Source organism: Phoenix dactylifera, unplaced genomic scaffold, assembly GCF_009389715.1.
Source record: "Phoenix dactylifera cultivar Barhee BC4 unplaced genomic scaffold, palm_55x_up_171113_PBpolish2nd_filt_p 000760F, whole genome shotgun sequence".
Lineage (NCBI taxonomy): Eukaryota > Viridiplantae > Streptophyta > Magnoliopsida > Arecales > Arecaceae > Phoenix > Phoenix dactylifera.
In genome coordinates this window covers 15430-37352 of record NW_024068131.1, presented here as the reverse complement: position 1 = coordinate 37352, position 21923 = coordinate 15430, and the positions used below count along the sequence as shown (strand labels likewise).

General features: G+C 43.4%; 2 protein-coding genes and 1 long non-coding RNA gene across 3 annotated transcripts in view; 1 reads left to right on the top strand and 2 right to left on the bottom strand.

Moving 5' to 3' along the window:
• The window catches only part of LOC103722512 (putative MO25-like protein At5g47540), a 40615-nt gene extending 37853 nt beyond the window's left edge, over nt 1-2762 (top strand). Inside the window, exons 9-11 of the mRNA XM_008813102.3 lie at nt 1908-1952; nt 2044-2146; nt 2442-2762. Coding sequence (XP_008811324.1) covers nt 1908-1952; nt 2044-2146; nt 2442-2500 — 207 coding nt within the window. The 3' untranslated portion in view covers nt 2501-2762. The remainder of the gene's footprint in view (nt 1-1907; nt 1953-2043; nt 2147-2441) is intronic.
• A 4845-nt stretch (nt 2763-7607) lies between these two features.
• Nucleotides 7608-8605, bottom strand: LOC120107086. The gene is made up of 2 exons (XR_005509035.1): nt 7824-8605; nt 7608-7727 (listed from the first exon to the last, which is right to left on the bottom strand). It is a non-coding gene; the product is annotated as an uncharacterized LOC120107086 (long non-coding RNA).
• A 6604-nt stretch (nt 8606-15209) lies between these two features.
• Nucleotides 15210-18603, bottom strand: LOC103722513 (cytochrome b561 and DOMON domain-containing protein At5g47530-like). Its single transcript, XM_008813103.4, has 3 exons — nt 17700-18603; nt 16499-16753; nt 15210-15796 (listed from the first exon to the last, which is right to left on the bottom strand). Exons 1-3 carry the CDS (start codon nt 18306-18308, stop codon nt 15479-15481), a joined length of 1182 nt encoding a protein of 393 aa, XP_008811325.2. The 5' UTR covers nt 18309-18603; the 3' UTR covers nt 15210-15478.
• Between the last annotated feature and the right edge of the window lie 3320 nt (nt 18604-21923).

Here is a 21923-nt window from a genome sequence, read left to right as displayed (position 1 = left end):
TTTTTAAATTTTAAACTGCTAATTTTTTGATAGCGTTAGATAGTGTGGGCACATATATAAGGAAAAGAAAATGATATATACGCAAAACAAGTATTTTATAAGGGTATACATGGAAAAGTCAATTTTATGAGCGTATTTATGCAAATTTTAATATGTAGGAGAATATGTATGCAAAAACCCCAAAAAAGAAAGATTTCTCTCTATGAACTATGGATCCTCTCAATTTCCATTAAATTCTGGCTCCTCCCTAATATATTCTGGAAAATTAATCTAAATTAGTGCAAATAGAGAAAGAGTGAGATCATCTCCTTGTTCAAATTTATCAAATATTCCCTCTCATGGCCTATCTACTATGTAAAATTCTTTTAGAAGTGGCATCCCTCCTCTTCCTCACAAAAAATTGTTTGCTTGATCCTGCTCTCTTCAACTATATATATAATTACTTGTTTTATTAATAGACCCATCCAGACCTTGTTTAATTATTGGAAGGAACATGCATGAAAATAATTGTTTTGAACATAAAAAGATTGAAAGCAACAAATTCTATGAGTAAAGATTTTTCCAAAAACGAGAAAAGAAAAAGATATTTTAATCAGATAGCATGCATTTTATACCTTAGCCATCCATTCTTTCTCTTATGTGATTCCCAATTCCATTAACCATCCACCCCCCCCCCCCCCCCCCCCCAAAAAAAAAAAACCACACACATAAGAAGTAAAAAATTGCCAATCTCTGATCATGGCGGTCAGAAAGGTCTCAACTCTTCTTCTATTGCAATGGTTTGAACATAACTTCTATTTTTCATTTCCTATTTCTCTTCCTTTTATTAACACTACAATATTGTATCCTGCTTATTCTTTATTGTCCAATGCCAAAGGCAAGCAAAATTTTAAGTAATAAGTAGTCAGATTCTTACTCTTGCTAAATTATTCTCACTGCAAGGAATCAAATGTAACTATTTTATTCACGCCCTGTTCTGTTTCTAGTTAAAAGCATAATATCTTGGTATTGCATACCAATTTAATTACTTATTCTATTGTATGATGTTATAGAGTTACAAGATGTTCTTTATAGTTATTTTATCTATTTTTCAGCACGTGTAACATGCTTTACTTTGATGTCATGCCATTTGCATTTCTTTTTTCTACTTATTATTTATTTATTTAATTATTTATGCATATATATATATATATTTAACTCATTTAGTACAAGAATGATGATTTTAAACCATTTGTATGTTTGCCGAAATTTATAATCAGATGTTTTAAAACTTGTAAATGAAGCATTTTTTAATATCCAATAGATATTTTTTATTTGAAATCCTAGTTATTGATACTCTTATATTGTTCATCTTATGAATATCAAATTCTTTGGTTAGCATATGCGACTTATCAATAGTTAATTACTCTCAAATGTCAAAAAAATAAAGTTTATTTCTTTAATAATAAGATTTTTATTTCATTGAGGTACATTAATGCCCCCCTCCCTCATCCCCAAATGAAAAATATTAGTTCCGCCATTGTGTTATTTTAATCTATCGGGACACAAATTTGTATTTCTGTATACACATATATCCATACTAAGTTGTTTTTTTTTTTTTTTTTGAATATATAGTAGAAGAATTGCTTAGAGACTGCACCTGTTTGATGTCAATGAATGTCAATCCATCAGAACATGTTAAACCTTACGGAGATGTAATAGACTGCGGAAGATCCAAATTCTCATTCACACAATGAGGCCAATGCTTTAAACGTTGATGAAAATCTACATGTCGTTGTGGCAATGCTAAATCATTAATAATGACCGATGTATATTAATGTGTTATGCTTGAGCTTGTTTATGTATGCATTACATGAGTTTTAGTATATTCTCAACTCTCAACCATTTAAATTGATTTTTATTCACAGGAAACAAGTAAGAACATCCAAATAGAAGCGTTCCATGTATTCAAGGTACAGTTCTAGTGCCTTTGCTTGTTTTTTACACTTGCCATTGTTTGTTTAATTTTCTGAATCATGAATAACTTTTTGTTTCAAATTTCAGTTATTTGCTGCTAATCAGAATAAGCCACAGGAGATAGTAAGCATACTTGTCACAAACAGAAACAAGCTTCTTCGTCTTCTAAGTGACTTTAAGACAGACAAAGGTGACATTTTGCCTTAAAAATATCCACTTTGAGCACTGTTAAGTCTTTTTGTGGTATTATCTCAGATTATGTGTGCAACCCATGTGCTCTGTCCTCAACATTTACAGCACATTTTCATATCAGCACTTGTGGGTTTTTTATGATCGTAAACCTTCTCAAGTTAAATATTTATGCTATTTCTTGTTGAATCCATTCTATATTGCAGCCCTCTGGAAAACTCACTGGCTAACTTTCTTGATACTTGAAATCATTTTGTTGGAGCTTTACTTATGGCGCTATGTCTCATATTTTGCAGAGGATGAACAGTTTGAGGCAGACAAAGCTCAAGTTATCAAAGAAATAGCGGCCCTGTAACGAAGGAATGCCCCTGATGGAGTTTGCCATGTCTGTTAATTATTTTTTATTATGTTATTGTAAATTTAGAAGATTAGTTGGAATCACCCTGTTCTCTGGTCTCTGGCATGGCATCCACGGACCATTGTATTGTATCTACAGGGGGGAAAAAAATACTTGCCTGAAACATCAATCTGTAAGAAGATCATGCTTCTTGTCTTGTAACAACTTGTATACAATTGTGTTAATTATATACTTGTTAAAGTGTTCTGGATTTTCACAACCAAAAATAAAAAAACTGCTGGTTATGTTGGTATTCAGTAGTCGGTACAAATATCATGGACGCACTTGGCTTGCTGTGCTAGGTATGGAGTATAGACTTCTAAGGCTGAGTGGGTACGAGTTATAAAAAAAGGCAGAGGAGGCAACCTGTGCTTTATCAGTTTGGTCATTGATTATATTGTAGGGTATCACTGTATTGCGTGTGCTTATTTTTGTGAGTAGGTTTCTACTCAGGCTTAGTTTTGTTAGAAGGGCCTTAAAATGTGGCTTGCGCTTGGACTTGGGCATGGGATAAATTTGATAATCCAACAATTTTGAATAAGCCACTTGGCCAATCACGGCCAAGCTAGTGGTAAGTAGCTAATCCATTTTGATAATCCACCACACGCTTGTAGGGTTGACTTTGCCGAATTTGCAAGGCGATAACCTGTCAAATGAATAATTAATAATTGAAATCTCTAAAATTCAATAATTTCCAAAAGCTTACCAAGGCAATTTCTAAAATATTATTAATTTTGCATTTTCAGGGCAAACAGTTTCTCCACTAATATAACCATTTCAGAGTTTCCAAATAAATTTATAAAGGTTGGTTTGGTAAAACTGAATCTAAAGTGTCACTTTGTTCTTATAGTTCAATCTTTACCAATTCTTTTCCTATTATCTTCCTATGCCTCGGGCTCTATGCAGCAATCTTTAGCCAATAACCCAGTAACCAAAACTATAATCAAAGGGAATCAAGCAAGTATATTGAATAAAACCATGATGAGTGTACAACATATAAAATAATTTATATAACATTACAATAAGTCCTTAATCAAAGTGATTTTTTTTTTTTTTGGGGGGGGGGGGGGGGGGGGGGGGGGGGCGCGAAATGGACCGTCTAGCTCACAGCTAAAAGGCTGCCCAGTTTTGGCTCAATAAATGCCAACACCATTCGGTTGAATTCTCAGTCCGGCTCAGAACTAGCTCGGCTTCGGACTTCGCCAAAAGCTCCATAGCTTCAAATATTCGCCGACTTCCCCGACCAAGTTCGGGGTGCCTCTAATATTTGCCGACTCCTCCGACCAAATTCGGGATGCCTCCAATGTTCGCCGACCCACCTCGACCAAGTTCGGAGTGCTTACTTCAGTAGTACGCCTCGACTCTCGAACTCGGAGCGCTCCACCGAGCACACCTTGGAACCCGGAGAGCCAAGCTACCCCCAGCACCCGTTTAGCCGACCTCGTCAAACGTATGATGCGACTTCTCAATGAGCTCGGCCTCGCCAATAACTGCACCCATGTGCGCACCTACGCCCTCCTATATGGCTGTACGTTATAACACCACCATGCCACGCCTCCATAACTGGCCCTCAACAGCTAAAGGACGGCACCATGACTACTCCGGCCATACCCTGCTGTGACCGTCAATGCCTTACCGAATGGCGCGCAGCTAAGGCTGGCCGGTGGTGTGCGGTGCTGTCCGTTCTCGAGAACGGTAAGGTGTTGACAGTCATAGTAGGGTATGGCCAGAGTAGTCGTGGTGTTGCCCTTTGACTGTTGAGGGCCAGCTATTGAAGCGTGACGTGGTGGCGTTGTAATGTACGGCCACGTAAGAGGGCGTAGGCGCACACATGGGTGTGGTTGTTGGTGAGGCCGAACCCGTTGAGAGGTCGCATCATGCATTTGGCGAGGTCGGCTAGACGAGTGTTGAGGGTAGCTTGGCTCTCCGGATTCTGAGGTGTGCTCGGTGGAGCGCCCTGAGCTCGAGGGTCGAGGCGTACTACTGTAGTGGACGCCTCGAACTCAGTAGGGGCAGATCGGCGAATATCCGAGGTCGAAGGAGCTTTTAGCGAAGTCTGAGGCCGAGCTGATTCTGGGCTTGACTGAGGATTCAACCGATCGTTGTTGGCATTTATTGGGCCAAAACTAGGCGGCCTTTTAGCTATGGGCTGGACGATCCATTTCGCCCCCATTATTTGCCCCCCCACTTCCGAGGTCGAGTTGCCCTTCAGCTCGGGCGAAGAAAGTAGCTGGACTGTTGATTGTCCAGCGCTTCAGTCAAGTGCTCAAGAGGAGGTGCGTACCGAGCTGGATATACCTCGGCGCATTTCATAGCTGGGAGCTCTGAGTCGGGCTTAGGTGGCTTAAGCCGCCATGTTTTCTTGAGCTGAATCCATCGTGGGAACTTTTTGGTGTTCCATGTGGGCATTCTTTTCTGAGGGGTTACTGGAAAAGAACGAGAAGGGGTCGACTATTAATACCCCGTCCCCTGAAGCATCTCGCCTGACAGAATGCGAGAAACCGGTCATTAATGCTCCCTTCTTCGAAGCGTCTCGCTTGATGGAATGCATGAGGCCAGCTTTCAACGTTTCGATCTCTGGAGCGCTCTCCATAATGACCAGCATTTAGTGTCGTGATTCGGGAAGATTTGCTAAGGCCATTTTGAGGCCCGCCACGTGGCGGTTCCCGGCTTGCTTAATCGCTCGGGCTATCCGATCGGAGCCATTGCAGTGGGTTATATAAGACCTGAGGAGGGCCCTAGGATCGTTATTTGATCTTCTTCTGCTCTTGGTCCTTTTCTCTCAGCCGCCATTGTCGTGGCGTTCGAGCTTTCCTTTGGGCGCTCCGGGAGTTTTCGTTGACCTCTGCGTCGGGCACTACTTTCACCCCTCGGCGGTCATTCTCCTTCTTTTCCCGATCATCTTCTTCGGCGAGCTTTTGGGTAGGCATTTTATCCCTTTTCTTGATCGCTCGGAGAGTCTTTTATCTTCTCTCTCTTTGTAATCTTGTGACCAAGGCAATGGAATTGCCGACAAGGGCCTCGATGTTCGATGTAGGTCCATCCCAAGCTCAGGCCTCTTTCAATGTGGGGGAGGCCGAACTTGAGGCGGGCCCGAGCCCGTATGGGACTGGCTTGCTCATGAGTGATGAGGATCTGGGCTCGGTCCGAGCTCGATTTTTCATTCCTCCGGAGTTCGTCCTCGAGCTCCCGGACCTCGGAGGGCGAGTCACTAACCCGCCTAGTGGTTGGGTCGGAGTGTACGTAGAGACGCTCCGAGCAGGGCTGAGGTTCCCTCTGCATGGGTTTGTGGAAGAGCTTTTGATGGCCTATAGTCTGGTGCCTGCATAGCTCACCCCGAATTCGTGGAGAATAATCATCGGTTTTCTCGCTCTTTGCCTCACACATAGTCTATCCCCCTCAGTAAACGTCTTTAGGAGTTGCTTCATTTTAAAAGGCAACTCCGTGGACAAAGGGTGATGGTATTTCTCCCCCCGAGGAGGCCGCAAGCTTTTTAGGGGCATGCCTACTTCCATCCATGGATGGAAGGATAACTTTTTCTTTGTTTTCTCCAAGCGGTCGTGGGGATTTAATCCGACCTGGAGCATTCCGCTGGCTTCGGCGAATAACAGGCTCCCATAGTTATCGCAGTCCGAGCAGGAGGTCTTAGATAGTTTGCTCAGACTGAAAGGAACTCCTCGGCTCCTTGACCTGCTCAGCGAAGAGGCTTTAGTGAATCTTGGTCTGAGCCCAGTTCGTCCCGAGGGTAAGAGTAGCTTAGCCTCTTCTTCTCCCTTTTCATGCTAGATTCTGATAAGAAGGTTCTGTGGTGAATCTGATGACGAAGTATTTCTATTTTAGAAGTTTTTCATTTGAAGTTTAGAAGTTTCCATTGTGGATCTAGTCATAGAAAGTTGAAAGAAGATTGACGTAAGAAACAGACTGCCAAGAAGAGAAGCAATGTATCATGTGTGAACAAAAAGGTTTGCTGTAGAAAGTCTCAGTGGCCACACTCAGTATTGGGGATAGGTTGAATGGTGCCATGTACAATGGAAGTCAAGGATGGAATTCTTGCTATTCAATACTAAATAAATGGTTTACATGTCTTCCAAGCACTTAAACTGAAATTATAAATGGTTTAATTATACTAATTAGTATAAATTGAAGTACAAATAGATGCTTGATGAAAAAAATATTTGTCAAAGCACCACTGGGCTCAGAAATGCTTGCAACTTTGAGGTTATACAGTCATGGCTATCCCCCTAATAAGTAGAGCTGCGAGTTGGTTGGTAGGTCAGGTATTTTCTTGATCTAGATCCAATGCCATTCAAATTTGGGACCAATTTCTAGACCAAAACTAATCCGCATAAATGTTGGGTTTCGTCAGGTCCGGTTGGGGTCCAGTAAGGAAAAATTTGGACTGCGCAACTCTGATCCAAGTCCAACTCCATGTTTTTTCTCTCTTTTTTTTTAATCGTTTCCTTCAGTCCAAGCTCAACCACAAATTGAGAAAAAATTGCCAGCTAATCATGAATATATATTTAACTTTATTATATGGCAATTATATATATGGGTTGGGTCCCGGAATTACTTAATCCGTTTTCTTTCATATATTAACCAAGTAGGGGTCGGCTCAAGGCCGGGTTAAAAATAAATGAAAGATCCAAAGCTATGCAAAAGTGGATTTGATATATGTATATGTAGGGCTGCAAATGGGTCGGGTTGGGTCGGGTCCTAGGTGACCCCGATCCGACCCGGTTGCATGTTCGGGTCCTAATTTTGGACCCAGACCCGACCCGGTTGAAAAACGGATCGGGTCGGGTCGGGTCCATACCTACCCCGATGGGTCATTCGGGTCGGGTCGGGTCCGGATCTGGTCGGGTCCGGGTAAATGGCATCTATGACACGTGGTGAATATCATGTCGCCCTTAATGATGATGGGACGGCTAAAGATATGGGCGGCCCCCCTCCCCTTTCCCATCCGAAATCGGGTAAAAAACTCAAATTAATTAATTAACATTTTCATAAATAGTAAGATTATTTTTTTAAGAGAAAACGAACTAAAAAAAAAAAGAGATAGTGGCTTAGCTTTTTCTTTTGGTTTTTTGGGCTGCAGGGCAGTGGAAATGGAAGGAGCCACAGTGGCTGCTGCAGCACCACTCTTACGGTCTTACCAGTCTTTCTTCGCAGAGGGATCCACACCACACTGCAGTAGATCGAGCAAATCAAAACTATATTGAGAAAAAAAAAAGAGAGAGAAAAAATATAAAAAGATGAAAAATAAAAAAGAAGTTGATCTTACCGTGCATCTTCTTCTTCTCTTCCTTGGAGATTCTCTAGTTCTTGCTGAAAGGATGGAAAATCAAGAGACAGAGGAGAGAAATCGGAATAGAAAGGGTTTTAGTCTTTGAGATGAGGTATCTTGAAGAAGCTGATGGAGGTTTTAACTTTTGAGGGAGTTAGGGTTTGAGGAAGACTAGATCGTTGAGGAAAGAAGCTCGGAGTCTGTCGATCTAGAGGGATTTAGAGCCTTAGAGGTCAATCTTTCCCATGCAGCAAGATTTCAGGCTCTCACCGCTCGGAGTTGGTTGATCAGTTGATGGAAGCGGCAAAGGTGTGAATGGGTAGGCTAGTAGTTTAGTCAATAGAAGAAAACCTGGAAACCCTAAGGAACGGGGGTCGGTGGATGGAAGAACTGAAGAACCTCAAAACCCTCAAAGACTAGATGGAATGTGGCGGAGAACCAGAGAAGAAGTTGCTAGAGAAGAGAATAGAGATGGACAGACTCATGGAGTACCTATAGTGATCGGTGGATGGAAGAACCGAAGAACCTCAAAACCCTCAAGGATGAAAGATCGGATGGTAAGTGGAACAGGGGAAGAGAACCAGCGTCCAGGGAAGAAGTCTCTAGAGAAGAGATCGAGAGAATGGAGACGGACAACGACGGACTGATGGAGAATGGACAGTGGACTGGAGAATGCAGTACGGCGCCTGAGTAGGACCACGTGGGCGGCCGAAGGCGAGAAGGCAGGATTTAGGCATTTAGCTTTATATAGTAACGGGTCGGGTCGGGTCCCGGATCAAGATTGGATGAACCCGACCCGACCCGAAAAATAGATCGGGTCTAAATTTAGGACCCGACCCGGCCCCGCGGGTCCTAAAATTCGGGTCGGGTCGGGTCTAAAGCGGGTCGGGTCGGGTCGGGTCCCGGGTCGACCCGACCCATTTGCAGCCTTATGTATATGTATATGCATGTATATGTATATGCATGTATATATATATGTGTGTATATATATATGTATATATATTTATATATATGTATGTATATATATGTTTATGTATGCGTATGTGTATATATAGCAAAGGTGGTGTACATCAAAATTCAGTTACTCTTTAGTCATCATGCTATTATCTAACCATAGTTTCCAATGAGATGATGCTGGGTTTTTTTTTTTTTGGTAAATCGGCGGCTCACACTTGGCGAGTGTGAAAAGAGCCAACAAAATCAAAAAGCAAAATACTGTGCAAAGGCATGGGCACAGCCCCGTGGTCTAGCCAGAAAAAACCTCCCGAGTGATGAGCTGCGAAGGAAGCAACCCAGTTTGCAGCACCGTTTGTCTTTCGATATACGTGCGTGTTCTGATGAGAATCAGTCTCCTCCAGTGCTCTGCGAATATCATGGACCAGCGGCCGGTCCTCGACTGAGCACCTCCATCCCCGAATCCACTCAATCACCGTAGTCGAATCCTCCTCAAGGAGGATGCGACCCGCACCTAGTACCCGCCCCGCATAGGAGACACCCTCCTAGGCCGCCCGAAGCTCAGCGGTCACTACTGACGAGTCAAAAATCCTCCGCCCACCTGCCGCCACAAACCTCGCATCGTGATCCCTGATGACAAATTCCACACCTCCGCAACTTCCGTCCTCTGCGACGCTCCCATCGAATGTTCACCTTGAGATAGCCAGGGGGTGGGGGCACCCAGGATACCAATATCGTCCTGGATGCTGTAAGAGCAGAATGGGAGCCCCAGATGTCCCTGACTAACCTAGTAGGTAAAGTCTCAATGGTGCCGGTGATCTCCGCCGCATGCCGTAGAGCTCGGTCCGCCACCACCCTCGGGTGGGAGCTATCGCCGTCGAAAACTTGTGTATTCCTATTCAGCCAGCAATAATAGGCCAGATAGGCATCACGAGTCCTCCTCTCCTTTCATTCGAACCCCCGAGCTGAGGCCTCCAAATGCCGTAGGAACTCCTCGGTGGACACCCACATCTGCCCCTAGTCAGGCTGAGCTGAGGCACATCTCCATATTTGACTGGTTCTCGGGCACCCAAAAAGAACATGGTAAATGGACTCCTCCATCGCCTGACAAGCTCCACATCTGGCAGAAATCCTCACTCCCTGCCTCACCAACACTCTACTGGTAGGTAAACACCCTCAGGCCACCTTCCACAGGAACAAGGCCACTCAGGGGTGAATGTGCATCCTCCATATCCAGCTGCAATCCATCTGTCGCATTGAGGGCCCTCTGCCTACCCACGAGAGGTCCCGGGCACCCACAGTCATCCTCCCAGTCCGACTCCACACCCTCCTATCTGCTACCCCCCCTTTGGGATCGGCAGAGCTAGAACACGCTTAGCAAGGTGCTCCCCGAATACCTGCCGGACGAGGCCCTCGTCCCACCTCTGCTCCCCCTAGGCAAACAGGGCACACACTCTGCACCCCTCCAACCAGCCATGGTCAATCACGGTGGGCCAGCCCTGCAATGCTACCTCAGATAGCCACTTGTCCTCCAACATGCTGATCGTCCGACCATCCCCAATCTTCCATTTGATCTCCGGTATCACTCCTGGGGCGCGGGCGCAGATCTCTCTCCAAATAAAAGAAGCTCCTCGGCCAGCACATAGGGTGAACTGGAGGCCTAGATCCCCGTACTTCGCCCTCAACAGCAAGCCCCAAAGGCTCTCAGGCTCTAGTAGAAACCTGGCTGCCATCCTGATCGCCAATAACTCCCTCCGCTCAATCAGAGAATGGATACCAAGCCCTCCCCTGCTAGTCAGCAGGCAAATAGACTCCCATGCCACAAGGTGAATACCCTCTCTACCTCCCCGCCGTCCCCAAATAAAGCTGCGAAACATCCTCTCCAACCCGTGAATCGCTGCAAGAGGAACCAGGGTATTGGAAAGCAAGTAAATGGGGATGGAGCTCAATACTAACAGTACTAGAGTGACTCGCCCCATCATCGACAATGCACCCACCTGCCAGCTCTCCAATCTGCATCTGATGCCCAGCTCCATAGATGTGCACTCCCCCCTGTGTAGGCGACGTCCTGTAATAGGGACCCCGAGATATGTAAGGGTCCCCTCCTGCTCGCCGATCCCCATAATGCTCATGATAGGATGCTTCGCCCTCTGGTCAGTCTTCGGGCTGAAAAAAATGGCAGATTTGGTCAGGTTGACCTGCTGACCTGACGCACCACAGTATGCCCCCAAGATCCTGCTAATAACCCGAGCTGATCCACTCGTCGTGCGAGCCAAAAGTATACAGTCATCAACGAATAGCAAATGTGAAATCCTGGTGTCCCGGCTGCCGGGCCGTAAACCTCCATCTCCTGCCCCTCAGCTGCCTGTCTGAGCGCTCGAGACAGAAAATCTGCGCATAAGATGAACAATAGTGGTGACAAAGGGCAGCCCTATCTCAGCCCCACTGACGACTCGAAGAAGCTCGATGGTGAGCCGTTGACCAGTAAGGCAAAGGACGGGGACAGTATACACCCGAGCACCCAACTGATCCACTGTGGATGAAAACCAAACCCCTCCAAGCATCGCCGCACAAACTCCCATCTCATCTTGTCATATGCCCGCTCCATATTGAGCTTGACACCCATCAAGCACCGACACTTAGGCGCTTTCTGGAGGTCAGCCATGAACTCATGAGCAATGAGGACGTTGTCGGAGATGGATTGCCCCCCAACGAAAGTCCTCTGCTCAGGGCAAATGAGTCTGGGTAGAATATCCCTCATCCTCTGGACCAGGACCCTCACCACCACCTTATACAAGGTGGTGCACAAACTAATCGGTCAATAGTGGCTCGGCTCAACCGGATCCTATCTCTTCGGAATCAATGTGATGAAGGTCCTCCTCCACTCCTCGGGCATCTCCGCGGACACAAAAAACTGCTGGACTGCTGCAACCACCTCCTATCTGACTATGTGCCAGTACCTCCTAGAGAAAAAAGGGGGGAATCCATTCGGACTCGGGGCTCTATCCTCGCCCAATGACCAGAGGGCCGCCCGTACCTCCTCCCCGGACACCTAACTAACCAAAACTACATTCTCCTCCACTAACACCTGCCTCCCTGGCACCGGTCCGCAAGCTCCTCCAACCAAACCCCCTGACTTGGTCCATCTGTCACAAAAAAACTACACCAAGGTCCTCCTGACTATCTCCTGGTCCTCTGACACCTACCCACTGCTATCCCTGATCCGGCCAATCCGGTTCCGCTGTCTCCAGATGATAGTCGATTGGTGAAAAAATCTGGTATTCCGATCCTCCTCCCTGATCCACTAAAACCTGGAATTCTGCTTCCAAAACACCTTCTGCTGCCAGAGAAGGGAGTGATGTCTGTTCAATAGTCCCCTAAGCTCCCCCTGATCCTCCTCTGAAAGGCTGCCCCCACGATCCTCCAAAACCTGTAATCTGGTAATGGATGCCTCCGTCTCCAACACCCTCCTAAAGATATTCCCCACCTCCTCCTTATTCCACCTCTGCAGCCGGCGTCTGGTTAGCTCAAGTTTCCAGGGAACCCTGTACATCACATCCCCCCTAACCGGCATCTGCCACGCCTCTCTCACCACCTCCCACGACCGCGGATAGGACAACCACACCTTCTTAAAACGAAAAGGATAATGAACTGGAAAAGTATAAGAGGTACTCACCAGAATCGGGCAATGGTCAGAAGCAATCCTGGGCAAGTGGCGCACCCAGAAGTCCGGAAATCTCTGGATCCATCCGGTCGTCGTAAATGCTCGATCAATCCGCTCCCAAACACGGGCCCTCCCCAGCCTGTTGTTGCACCAAGTGAACCGCGGGCCGGTGAAACCAAGGTCAGCCAGCCCATTGGACTGTATGAAGTCCTGAAACTCTCTGACCTCGATTTTGTTGGTGAAGTCCTTGCCCCCCCTCTTTTCCTCCGAGCCGTCGATATAATTAAAATCCCCTGCCATCAACACTAGGTGCCTTGACTGAATGAGATTGGTGGCCTCCTCCCATAAGGCTCTCTTCTTCCGATAGTCCGTACTAGCATATGTAGCTAGAAGGACCCAAGGGGCCCTGGCCCCTCAGTAATCACTAAAATCACCTGCTGGCTGCACTTATGGAAAACATCGATGCCAACTCTCTCTAACCTCCATAATACAATGATGCCCCCCGATAGGCCCCGAGACTCCACCGCATATGTCCACCATGATCTCTGGATAACACGCCTAGCCCGCTCCAAGCTGGATCCCGACAGTCGGGTCTCAAGCAGAACACAAACATCAAGCGGAAGGAGGGCTTCCCCGCTCTCTATTGCAGGAGTGTGCTCATGCTTTCTTCATTTCCTTATATAATTAATTGCAGACCCCCAACTTCCCTCTCAATAAGAATTGCGTTCAGTTGACCCACACAAAGTCGTTAAGAAGTGGTTGGGCTGAGGATTTGTTTAACGTTGAGTTCGACCATCCATGGCTCAATTTATAATTTTGGACCCACTTTGGTGGCTAGTAGTTTTTCTTTGTTTCAATTTAGTTCATACGTGTCCATCTGAAATAGGTCGTATTGCTCTTAATACATCATTTTGCCACCAAACTAGCAGTAGATCACATCAATGATAATAATTTTCACAACTAAATTATTAAGACAATGAGCCTGTTGTATCTTGTGTGGGGTCAGTGAATTGAGCCAAGCATTATCAATATATATTCAGTGGTGAATAAGCCAACATTGAAGCACATGAGTTTGTTCTAAAGCACCTTGATATAATCAAGTGGATTAAAATAGGTTAAACCCCGAAAAAGATAAGATATTACCGGCATATGGGGGGGAGTTCAAATAGAAATGAGTGACTCTCTTTCCAATTATTTGGTTAGGTGAGTTCCATTCCGATTCTAATTTTAGAGGGAATTGGAATTCTCCTATGAAAATAATGGGCGGAAGCTGGCAGCCTAAGGTCCCTTTGAGAGCCTGAACATAGGATCGCAATCGCGATCCTCTACTCCGGTTTCCTCAGGCAAGATGGGAGCGGAGGTGCTGCAGCTGTTTTGCAGTAGCCCCGCGGCCATTTCATGGAAGCCCCACAGCCGCTTGAGTGGCCGCCGATCACACTCAACTGTCACGGAAATCGCTGTGTTGAGCCATTCGAAATTTTTCTATAAAAACCCTCCTCTATTACTTGATCCTCCTCCGAGACTTCTCCTTCCTTTTCTCCAACTCCTTACTCCTCCTTTTCCGGTGGCCGGGGTGGCACGCCGGCCAAGCACCACCACCCGAGATCTCTCTCTCCTGTTTTCTCCTATTCCGAGATCCATTTTGTCACAGAAAGTGCCGCCGTTGCCGCCGCTTGACTGTCGGACCGAGCCACTGTTGGTCAAGATCTTTCCCCTCCGTTGGCATGCCGGTGAGCCACCCTTTTTTGTGTTCTTCCATTTCTAGTTAAACTGAAGCAATTATTCCCCCTATTCCGGACCCAAACCGAGAGCTTTCTCAGTCTTCCTTCCCGCCGGCCGCCGCCTGCTGCCAACGGCTGGCCAACGACCACCCATGCTCGACCACCCTGCCGGCTTTTCTTCCCCTCTTCCCTTTTCCCTCTCTTCCTTCTTTTCCTTCTTCCTCCTTGCTCAACAAGATGAAGAACATCCATCGTGGGCCGTGTTGGACTGTAAGCATTCATTTGGGCCCAGTTCATTCATTTGGACTCAATAATTATAAATTTCAAAAAAATATGTATTATTGATTTATTTTTTAGTCATTATTTTGTGCTTTAATTAAATATTTGACATGCTTTGATCCCACTTTAGAGTATTGTGTTGCTTACTGAGCTAGTATAGTTCATTATTATAATTTTTTTTGTTTTCTAGATCTATATGCATAGATACATGATCGCTCGGGGTTTAGAGACTATGCTAGATTCCTGAAGATTTTTTCAATTATTGGCATTTTAGTTAGATTAGTTAGAGTATTCAATTTGATTTATGTTATTACTTAGCACATGTTACTTTAAAACTATTGTAAGAACTGTTTGAAGAAATTAATGCTAAAATAAATTTGAAGGATTTGTTATTACTTTGATATGATCTGTTATCTTGCATGCCTGTACAGTTCGCCGTACATGCATATGGCATCTGTTGTGCTCTAGGTTCAGAGCGTGACAGCTCCAATCCCCAAAACTTAAACTCAACTCTCTTTTATTATTCAAATCTCATTCTAATTCCTATTCTGGCTTTCGTCACAAACCAAACTTCAGGAAATACAGCCATTCCAATCCATTTTGATTATAATTTCAATTTCGATTCCAATTCCAATCGCAGACCAAACACACCTTTTTCTTGCTCTACCTACTTAAAGTTATCCAACCTATAAAAAGCAATGCAAGGAAACAAGAAGTCCATCGTGTAGAACAAAAGGAATGCAAGAAAGCAAGAAGTCCTCAGTGTAAAGCAAGCGGTGTATGCAAGAAGCAAGCCCAATAAAATGGGATGGAGATCCCCAGTCTATAACTGAATACACACACCAAAGAGAAAAAAAACAAATAAAGTGTATCTCTAAGTGGCAAGATAATGCTTGCCTACCCATCTAGTATAGTAAGAAAGAATAATAACTGTATAAGCAACCATCTCTTCCTCAATAAATGGGTCCATGGCACATAGTCCTCATAGAAAGAGATGTCTCCAAACATGCCCCATAACGCAAGCCACACTACGTCTACGCCACCTGATGTTGCCTGCAACCGTACCCATTTGCCCCATCTGCACCATGGTGGGACTTCTCGGAGCTCCTCGACCTCCTCTTCAAAACTATAGCCCATGTAACAGCTTCAAGAACCAGCGCAATGGCCCCCAGCGTTGCGACGACCGCAATGTAAGCACGTTTCCACTTCTTGGCAGGGTCCAAGATATCGAAACCCTTGAAGATTTCGACAACACTCAAGATTATGACACAGTAACCGACCGAGTGGTGGTAGATATTCCAGTAGATGCGGTATTTGTTGTCCTTGTTGGGTCTCAGAAGCAATGCAAATACCTACATCGCATAACATAAATCAATTAGAGAATGTGCTTATGTAACGTGAGACCATGTATACATATACATGTCTGTATACATAACTACGAACATCAACCTTTATCCCAACTATTGGAGGTTGGTCATGCATACATCATACATGTCTGCACATAACTACGAACATCAATCCTTGTCCCAACTATTTGAGGTCGGCCATGTGTACAAGGTAAGTGTCTGTGGATGTGTCACAAAATTGAATATATAAAAGATTTTAGAGGAGGACATCTGGTAGGCAGTGGATAGCTTGTCTGTTATATATACATATATGATTTCTAGCAGCAAAACTGAATTTGGATGGATAGATATGTTCTAAAGAGTTTGGTTACATTAACGTAGCAATGACCAATAAGCCTCTCAACCACATAATTTGAGTGAGAGGGAGGATTACTAAAGAAGAACTAATGTCAGATACTTCACACACACACAGAAAAAAAAAGTAAAAGAGTTTGAATGATCTTTTCTTCTGTTTTTTTTTTCAGATTTTTGTAAGGGAAATGGTGGATTCATATTACGGATCTTATATGCTAATCGGCAACAGCTTCTGTTAATGAGCCTCAAACATTGAGATAAAAGTATGGGTGCTCCGCAAAGATAAATGCATTAAGGATAGAAAACAGAGCACATCGACAAGCATTTATGCATTCTTAGATCCAAATGAAATACCTGAAGTGTGGCTAAGCAGAAAAGAGCAATTCCGATATCCCGGTGACTCTCGTATGTAATTCCAGCAGATTCACTGCCAAGTTTAAGGCCAAGACCCCATCCGGCGACCCCAATTATATATGCTGAGCACTGGCAAGCCACATGGAGGTAGAACCAGGCAGGATCGGCTGACTTAAACACCCTCAAATACCTTGCTATGATAACTCCAAGAGGCATCAAAACACCCCAGCTCACAGCATTCAACACCCCATGGATCTGCAATCCAATTCGAAAAGATAGTTAATTGATTTGTTGATTGAAAATTATACAGATGAAATCAAAATCTAAAATGAAAATCATGGATCCAATAGTGTAAAAGAAAGGAACAAATAATTAGACAAAACACCTAACACAATGATATGTATAAGCTTGAGCAAAACATTAATAATTATAATAATCAATTAGAAATGAACTGATTGCAATTGGCCTAGTTGAAATAGGTAATCATGCCAAGTAGGGATAGAAATAGCACCATCCATCTATATACTTGAGCCAAGACTAATCATTAAGAACCAAAAGATTGAAAATATAATATAAAATAGCCAATGAACCAGGAATGGTAAGACGATGAAAAGTCAATCCAATAAAAGTTCCCTACATCACAGCATCCATACCACAACCAAAATTTATGATTTAATCTCCTCTAAGTCATGATAGTCGTTAGAGATTAGGTACTTTTGGTATGGTTTTTGTTTTGAAAAATCGAAGAAGAAAAATAAAGGGGATTGAATAATATGTATGATGGAACTTTTGTTTCCTAAATTGTTTGTGAAAATTTTAGAATTTTTGGTAGCAAAGATTTAATGCTTCCCCAAAAGAAGTAAGTGTGCTATTACAGTAATACATAGATAAACAAAAACACAAAATCAATTATGCAGGCAATAAAATATTGGTAAATAAGTTCGGAGCATAGACCTCATAGCCAAAATTTATTGTACCATTTGGTACCATATTGTACTATATATATCTGGCCATACCATACCGTATCGATATTTTGTAGGCTAAATTTTATTATATTATACTATATGTTAATACTATAATAAAATACTACCAATATGGATCCGATACTGGGACGATGAATCATGCAGGTAGCACAATTCATTACAAATATTGTAGTTTCCTTCCGGATGTAAGAGAGGTATTTACAGGTGACGCTGCTTACATTCTTGCGGTGTTCTTTTGAGCTCCCTCCACTGCTGGACGACTCCCCGGACAGGAAATTGGTCGTTGCTATCGAGTCGACGTTATCGCCGCTTAATGCGTGGCTGACGGGCACCCCTCCACTGACCTGCCCGGCCTGCCACACGGTGTCCAACGACGTGCGGTTGCCGGGCAGCTCCACCGTCGCGTAGATGGTGTACTGGCCGCCGGAGTACTCGGCCTCCCGGCTGTAAACCCTGAAGCTGAGGTTGCTGTCCCGCACTGAAGGAGTGAAGTTGGAGAACGGATAGGTGATCGCGGTGACTGTCCCGGCGGAGTCGTGGAAGGCGAGGAGGGCGTTGGCGCCGATCATGCCGGAGCTGGAGGGGTTGATGGCCCAGGAGACGAACCCCGAGGATTCCTCCTGCGCCCTGTAGGCGATATCGGCGGTGCCGTTGGAAGGGTGGTAGGTCCAGTAGAGGGTGGCGCTCAGGCGGCCGAGGGAGCTGCAGTGGGTGTAGAGCCTGTTGTTGGAGAAGGTGTCGCTGAGGCAGTTCTGGGCGAAACAAGGTAGAATAAAAGAAGGGAGGAGAGAGAGAAGAAGTATGGCTGGCCTCATGGGAAGAACCATTGCGATTATAAGCCAAAGACAAGCTAAGGCCTTGATAGAAACTGAGACCAAAGATGCCCTTCTTTCTTCTTCTTCTAAAGCTAAGGGTCCTGATGTATGAATCTAGGATCCGAGAACCAGGAAAAGGAAGCTGAGGATTGGAAAGTAGGTTTTCTCTTAGATGGGATGATAAAAACCAGAGCTTGGAAGCAGGGGAATCCAATTAAGAAGCAGAGGAGCGGAGGAGCCCAAGAGAATAGAAGATGGAGGTGGCGATCTCTGTGGGGCGGGAATGCAGCAGTGGAGGCGTTGGTGGAGTTATATGGGAAAGAGAAAGGTGGGGTGTTGGCGGTTGTTGGCTTGTCCGACGTGGAGGCTTCTACTCTCTCTCGCATATATTGTGATTATCAACTGAGATACCTCAGTTTCCACGAGAAGAGATACTGGGAGCCTGGCCTAGATAGAACGGAGGGAGTAGATGAATCGGTCCGAATTCCTGTTTTTCTATTATACTTTTTTTTTTCTTTACTCTCTCTCTCTCTCTCTCTCTCTCTCTCGATTTATTTCTCTCTCTAAACTACCTCGTTGAACAGCTTTACCGCCGCGTCACGGCAGATGCCATAGTCCAACGATTACGTGCTATAAAGTGGGACATGAGGAGTCCTGAAGCGACATGTAAGATTTTTCACCAAAAAAAAAAAGTGACATCTAAGATGACGGAAGCGTGCCGGACATCCAACAAAAGACGAAGGAAGCTGCCATGTTTCTGTTCTCCTTTCACATTGTCAGATGCTCTGTCCTTTTTTCTTCCGTTTTCTTGACCTGATTGCTTAGTTTATAAAATAAGACGGTACATGGGATACAGCATGCGCAATGATTTTCATCAACATGCCGTAAAAATTTGATGCATTAGGCAATATGTTAGGTTTCGTTTTCAAAAATAAAATTCTTTCCCTTTTTTTAATTTAATTTAAAAATAAATATATTTAGTAAAGTCTATTACTTTTACAACAAAAATGGTAATGATGGGTGGGAGCAATACCACAAGTAATAGAGATAGTGAAGACGACGTAATGTTGATAACAAGGCTATTGGTTATATTGTATAGGTGGCAATGGTAGTGAAGATAATATATTTGTAGGGTGGACAAAATATAACCTCATTCGTTAACCTAATTTATGTTTGACCTGTAATAAATAGATTTGAGTTTAGACTAAACATGTTTGGATTATAAATAGGTTGATCTATTTAAACTATTTAATAATCTAATCGAGTTCAAGTTCAACCCCTTGACCCATTTAACCTATTTAATAATTGGGTCGAATTGAGTTAAGTAGTTAAGCAGGTTATCTTTTTATTAAACATGTTAACAATATGTTATATAGGTTAATGGGTTAAAAAGTTAAGCAGATTACATTTTATAAAACAAATTAAGCAGATTTGGTTGGGTTACTTTTTTTATCAAACATATCAAATTAACCAGATTTAGATTTAACATTTTCTAACTCCATTTGCATCTAATTTGACTTGTATATGATTCGACTCGACCCGATTATCACTCCAATGCAGTAAAGGTGACAATAGTGATGATCGTAGTGGTGATGAACATGGTAATAACTAAGGCGATGTCAATAAGAATAGTAGTTTGTAAAATAAAAAAATGATAGTAGATGGTATCAATGGTGGTGATGGTGGAGCGGGAGTGACCGCAATAGAATGGTGGTATGGCAAACAATGATAGTGGAGATGTTGTTGGTAGTCGTAATTAAAAACACGAGTTTTTGTTTTTCAAATATTGAAAATAAAAATTTATTACATTTATTTTCTAGAAATCATGAAAAATAAAAAAAACATATTTTTTATATCAATTTTTATTACTTATATTTAAAATATAAAGTAATAATAAAGGTCATGTTAAACAAGCTCTTAGTTTTTCGCTCTATTATGCCATGCAAATGACTTATTTTACATGTGAACTACGGCACTCTCGGACCCACAACCTTTTTGAAATTAATAAGACTTTGAATCATCTATAATGTAGCTATATTTATTAGGCTTTTAAGGTTTCTTTTCCTATTTGAATATCAAATTAGATATTGGCATATTATATGGCTATAGTACAATATCTGAATATGAGGATGCAAATAAAAACACATACTTTAGATCGTCATAACGATGGCTCCTTTTACCTTGATTGCATATTCAAAAATAAAGGCTTACATTTTGAACAACTTATTTTACTTCTCATGGTACACCTCTATTGGTGATCTCAACGGGGCTTCATTTTATTGTAAAAAATTGATAGCTTACTTGTGTATATATGTATTTTAAACAAATAGAGATATTACTAAAGATGATATAATTGGTATTATTTATGAAAAAAAGTCTGTCAAATATAAATAACTACAATAATAGAATAGTATTGGTATTTGACTTAGCCCTTCTTTTTTTTTTTTGGGTTAAAAAGGCATTTTATATTGCTCTAATGTGAGTATAGCCTGCCATATCAAACGAAAATAGAAGATACAGAAAAGGAGGTAAAACTGCCAATGACGTGCAGATGAACTCTCTGGAGTGGCGAGCTATGAATGAGGCGACTCAGTCTACTGCTCTGTTCGCCTTCCGAAACACATGAGCTGCCTGGAAGAAGGTAAACTCTCTGATCAGTCGACGTATCTCTCCAATCAATGGGGGGTCATCTCTATATGTATCCATACTATAGATCTAGTTAACCACCGAGGAGGAATCTTCCTCAAGACATATCCTATCGGCGACCTAGCCCTTTCAAATTACGTGGTGGACACAAGCGTTTCCCGACCGATTCCCAGAAAGCATTGCTTGCACGTATGGACTTTCCATTTTGCATCTAAACGCATGCCCCTTATCGACAAAATCCTCGCCATTTAAAGCGTCCTCCAGCCCCACTAAGGTCGTCCGATGACACATTTCATACCAATCCAACGGTGATCGTGCATGACGTCCAGGATTCTTTTTTTCCCATTGATGGCTACCCGTACAGGGACTACTTTATGGAACTTTATTTCCATATGGCTCTCAATATTTTGCATACGGCCTCCAGTCACTGGAGTCCAGTGGATGCATTTATATAACGATTCCATAATAATCTGGCTTACTAAAAAAACAAAATCGTACAAGAAAAAGTAAACCAATAGGAAAGCAAACAAACACGTACGGAGTTTGGACGGCTAATGGGGAGTTTAGACTGTTGGAGCTCTCTCGTCATTGTTTCGAAAAGAAAAGCGGCCGCGTGGAAATTTGCTGAGCCCCATGGAGTCACATCCTTTTATTCAATTATCTCAAAAAACAAGAATCCTTCAATTCAAACTTGAATTGCACAACTCCATACGAAATATTAATGGCGGTCATTTTGCTGCAGGCCAAAGGGAACCTCGTTTTCTTCTTCCATCAGTCATCAGCCCAATCTAACGTCAATCTTTAGGAAGTTCATAGCATACAAGTCTCAAGGTAGCTTTGTTCCACAACCATGCACCAAATTTTCTCCACAACCTTCAAATTTCTCTCAACACCTTTTGTCTTTTTGTTTAGGACAAGTATATGAAACTGTTTTTGTTTAACATCATCGTATAGAAAACAGTAGGCAACAGGATGCCAGAA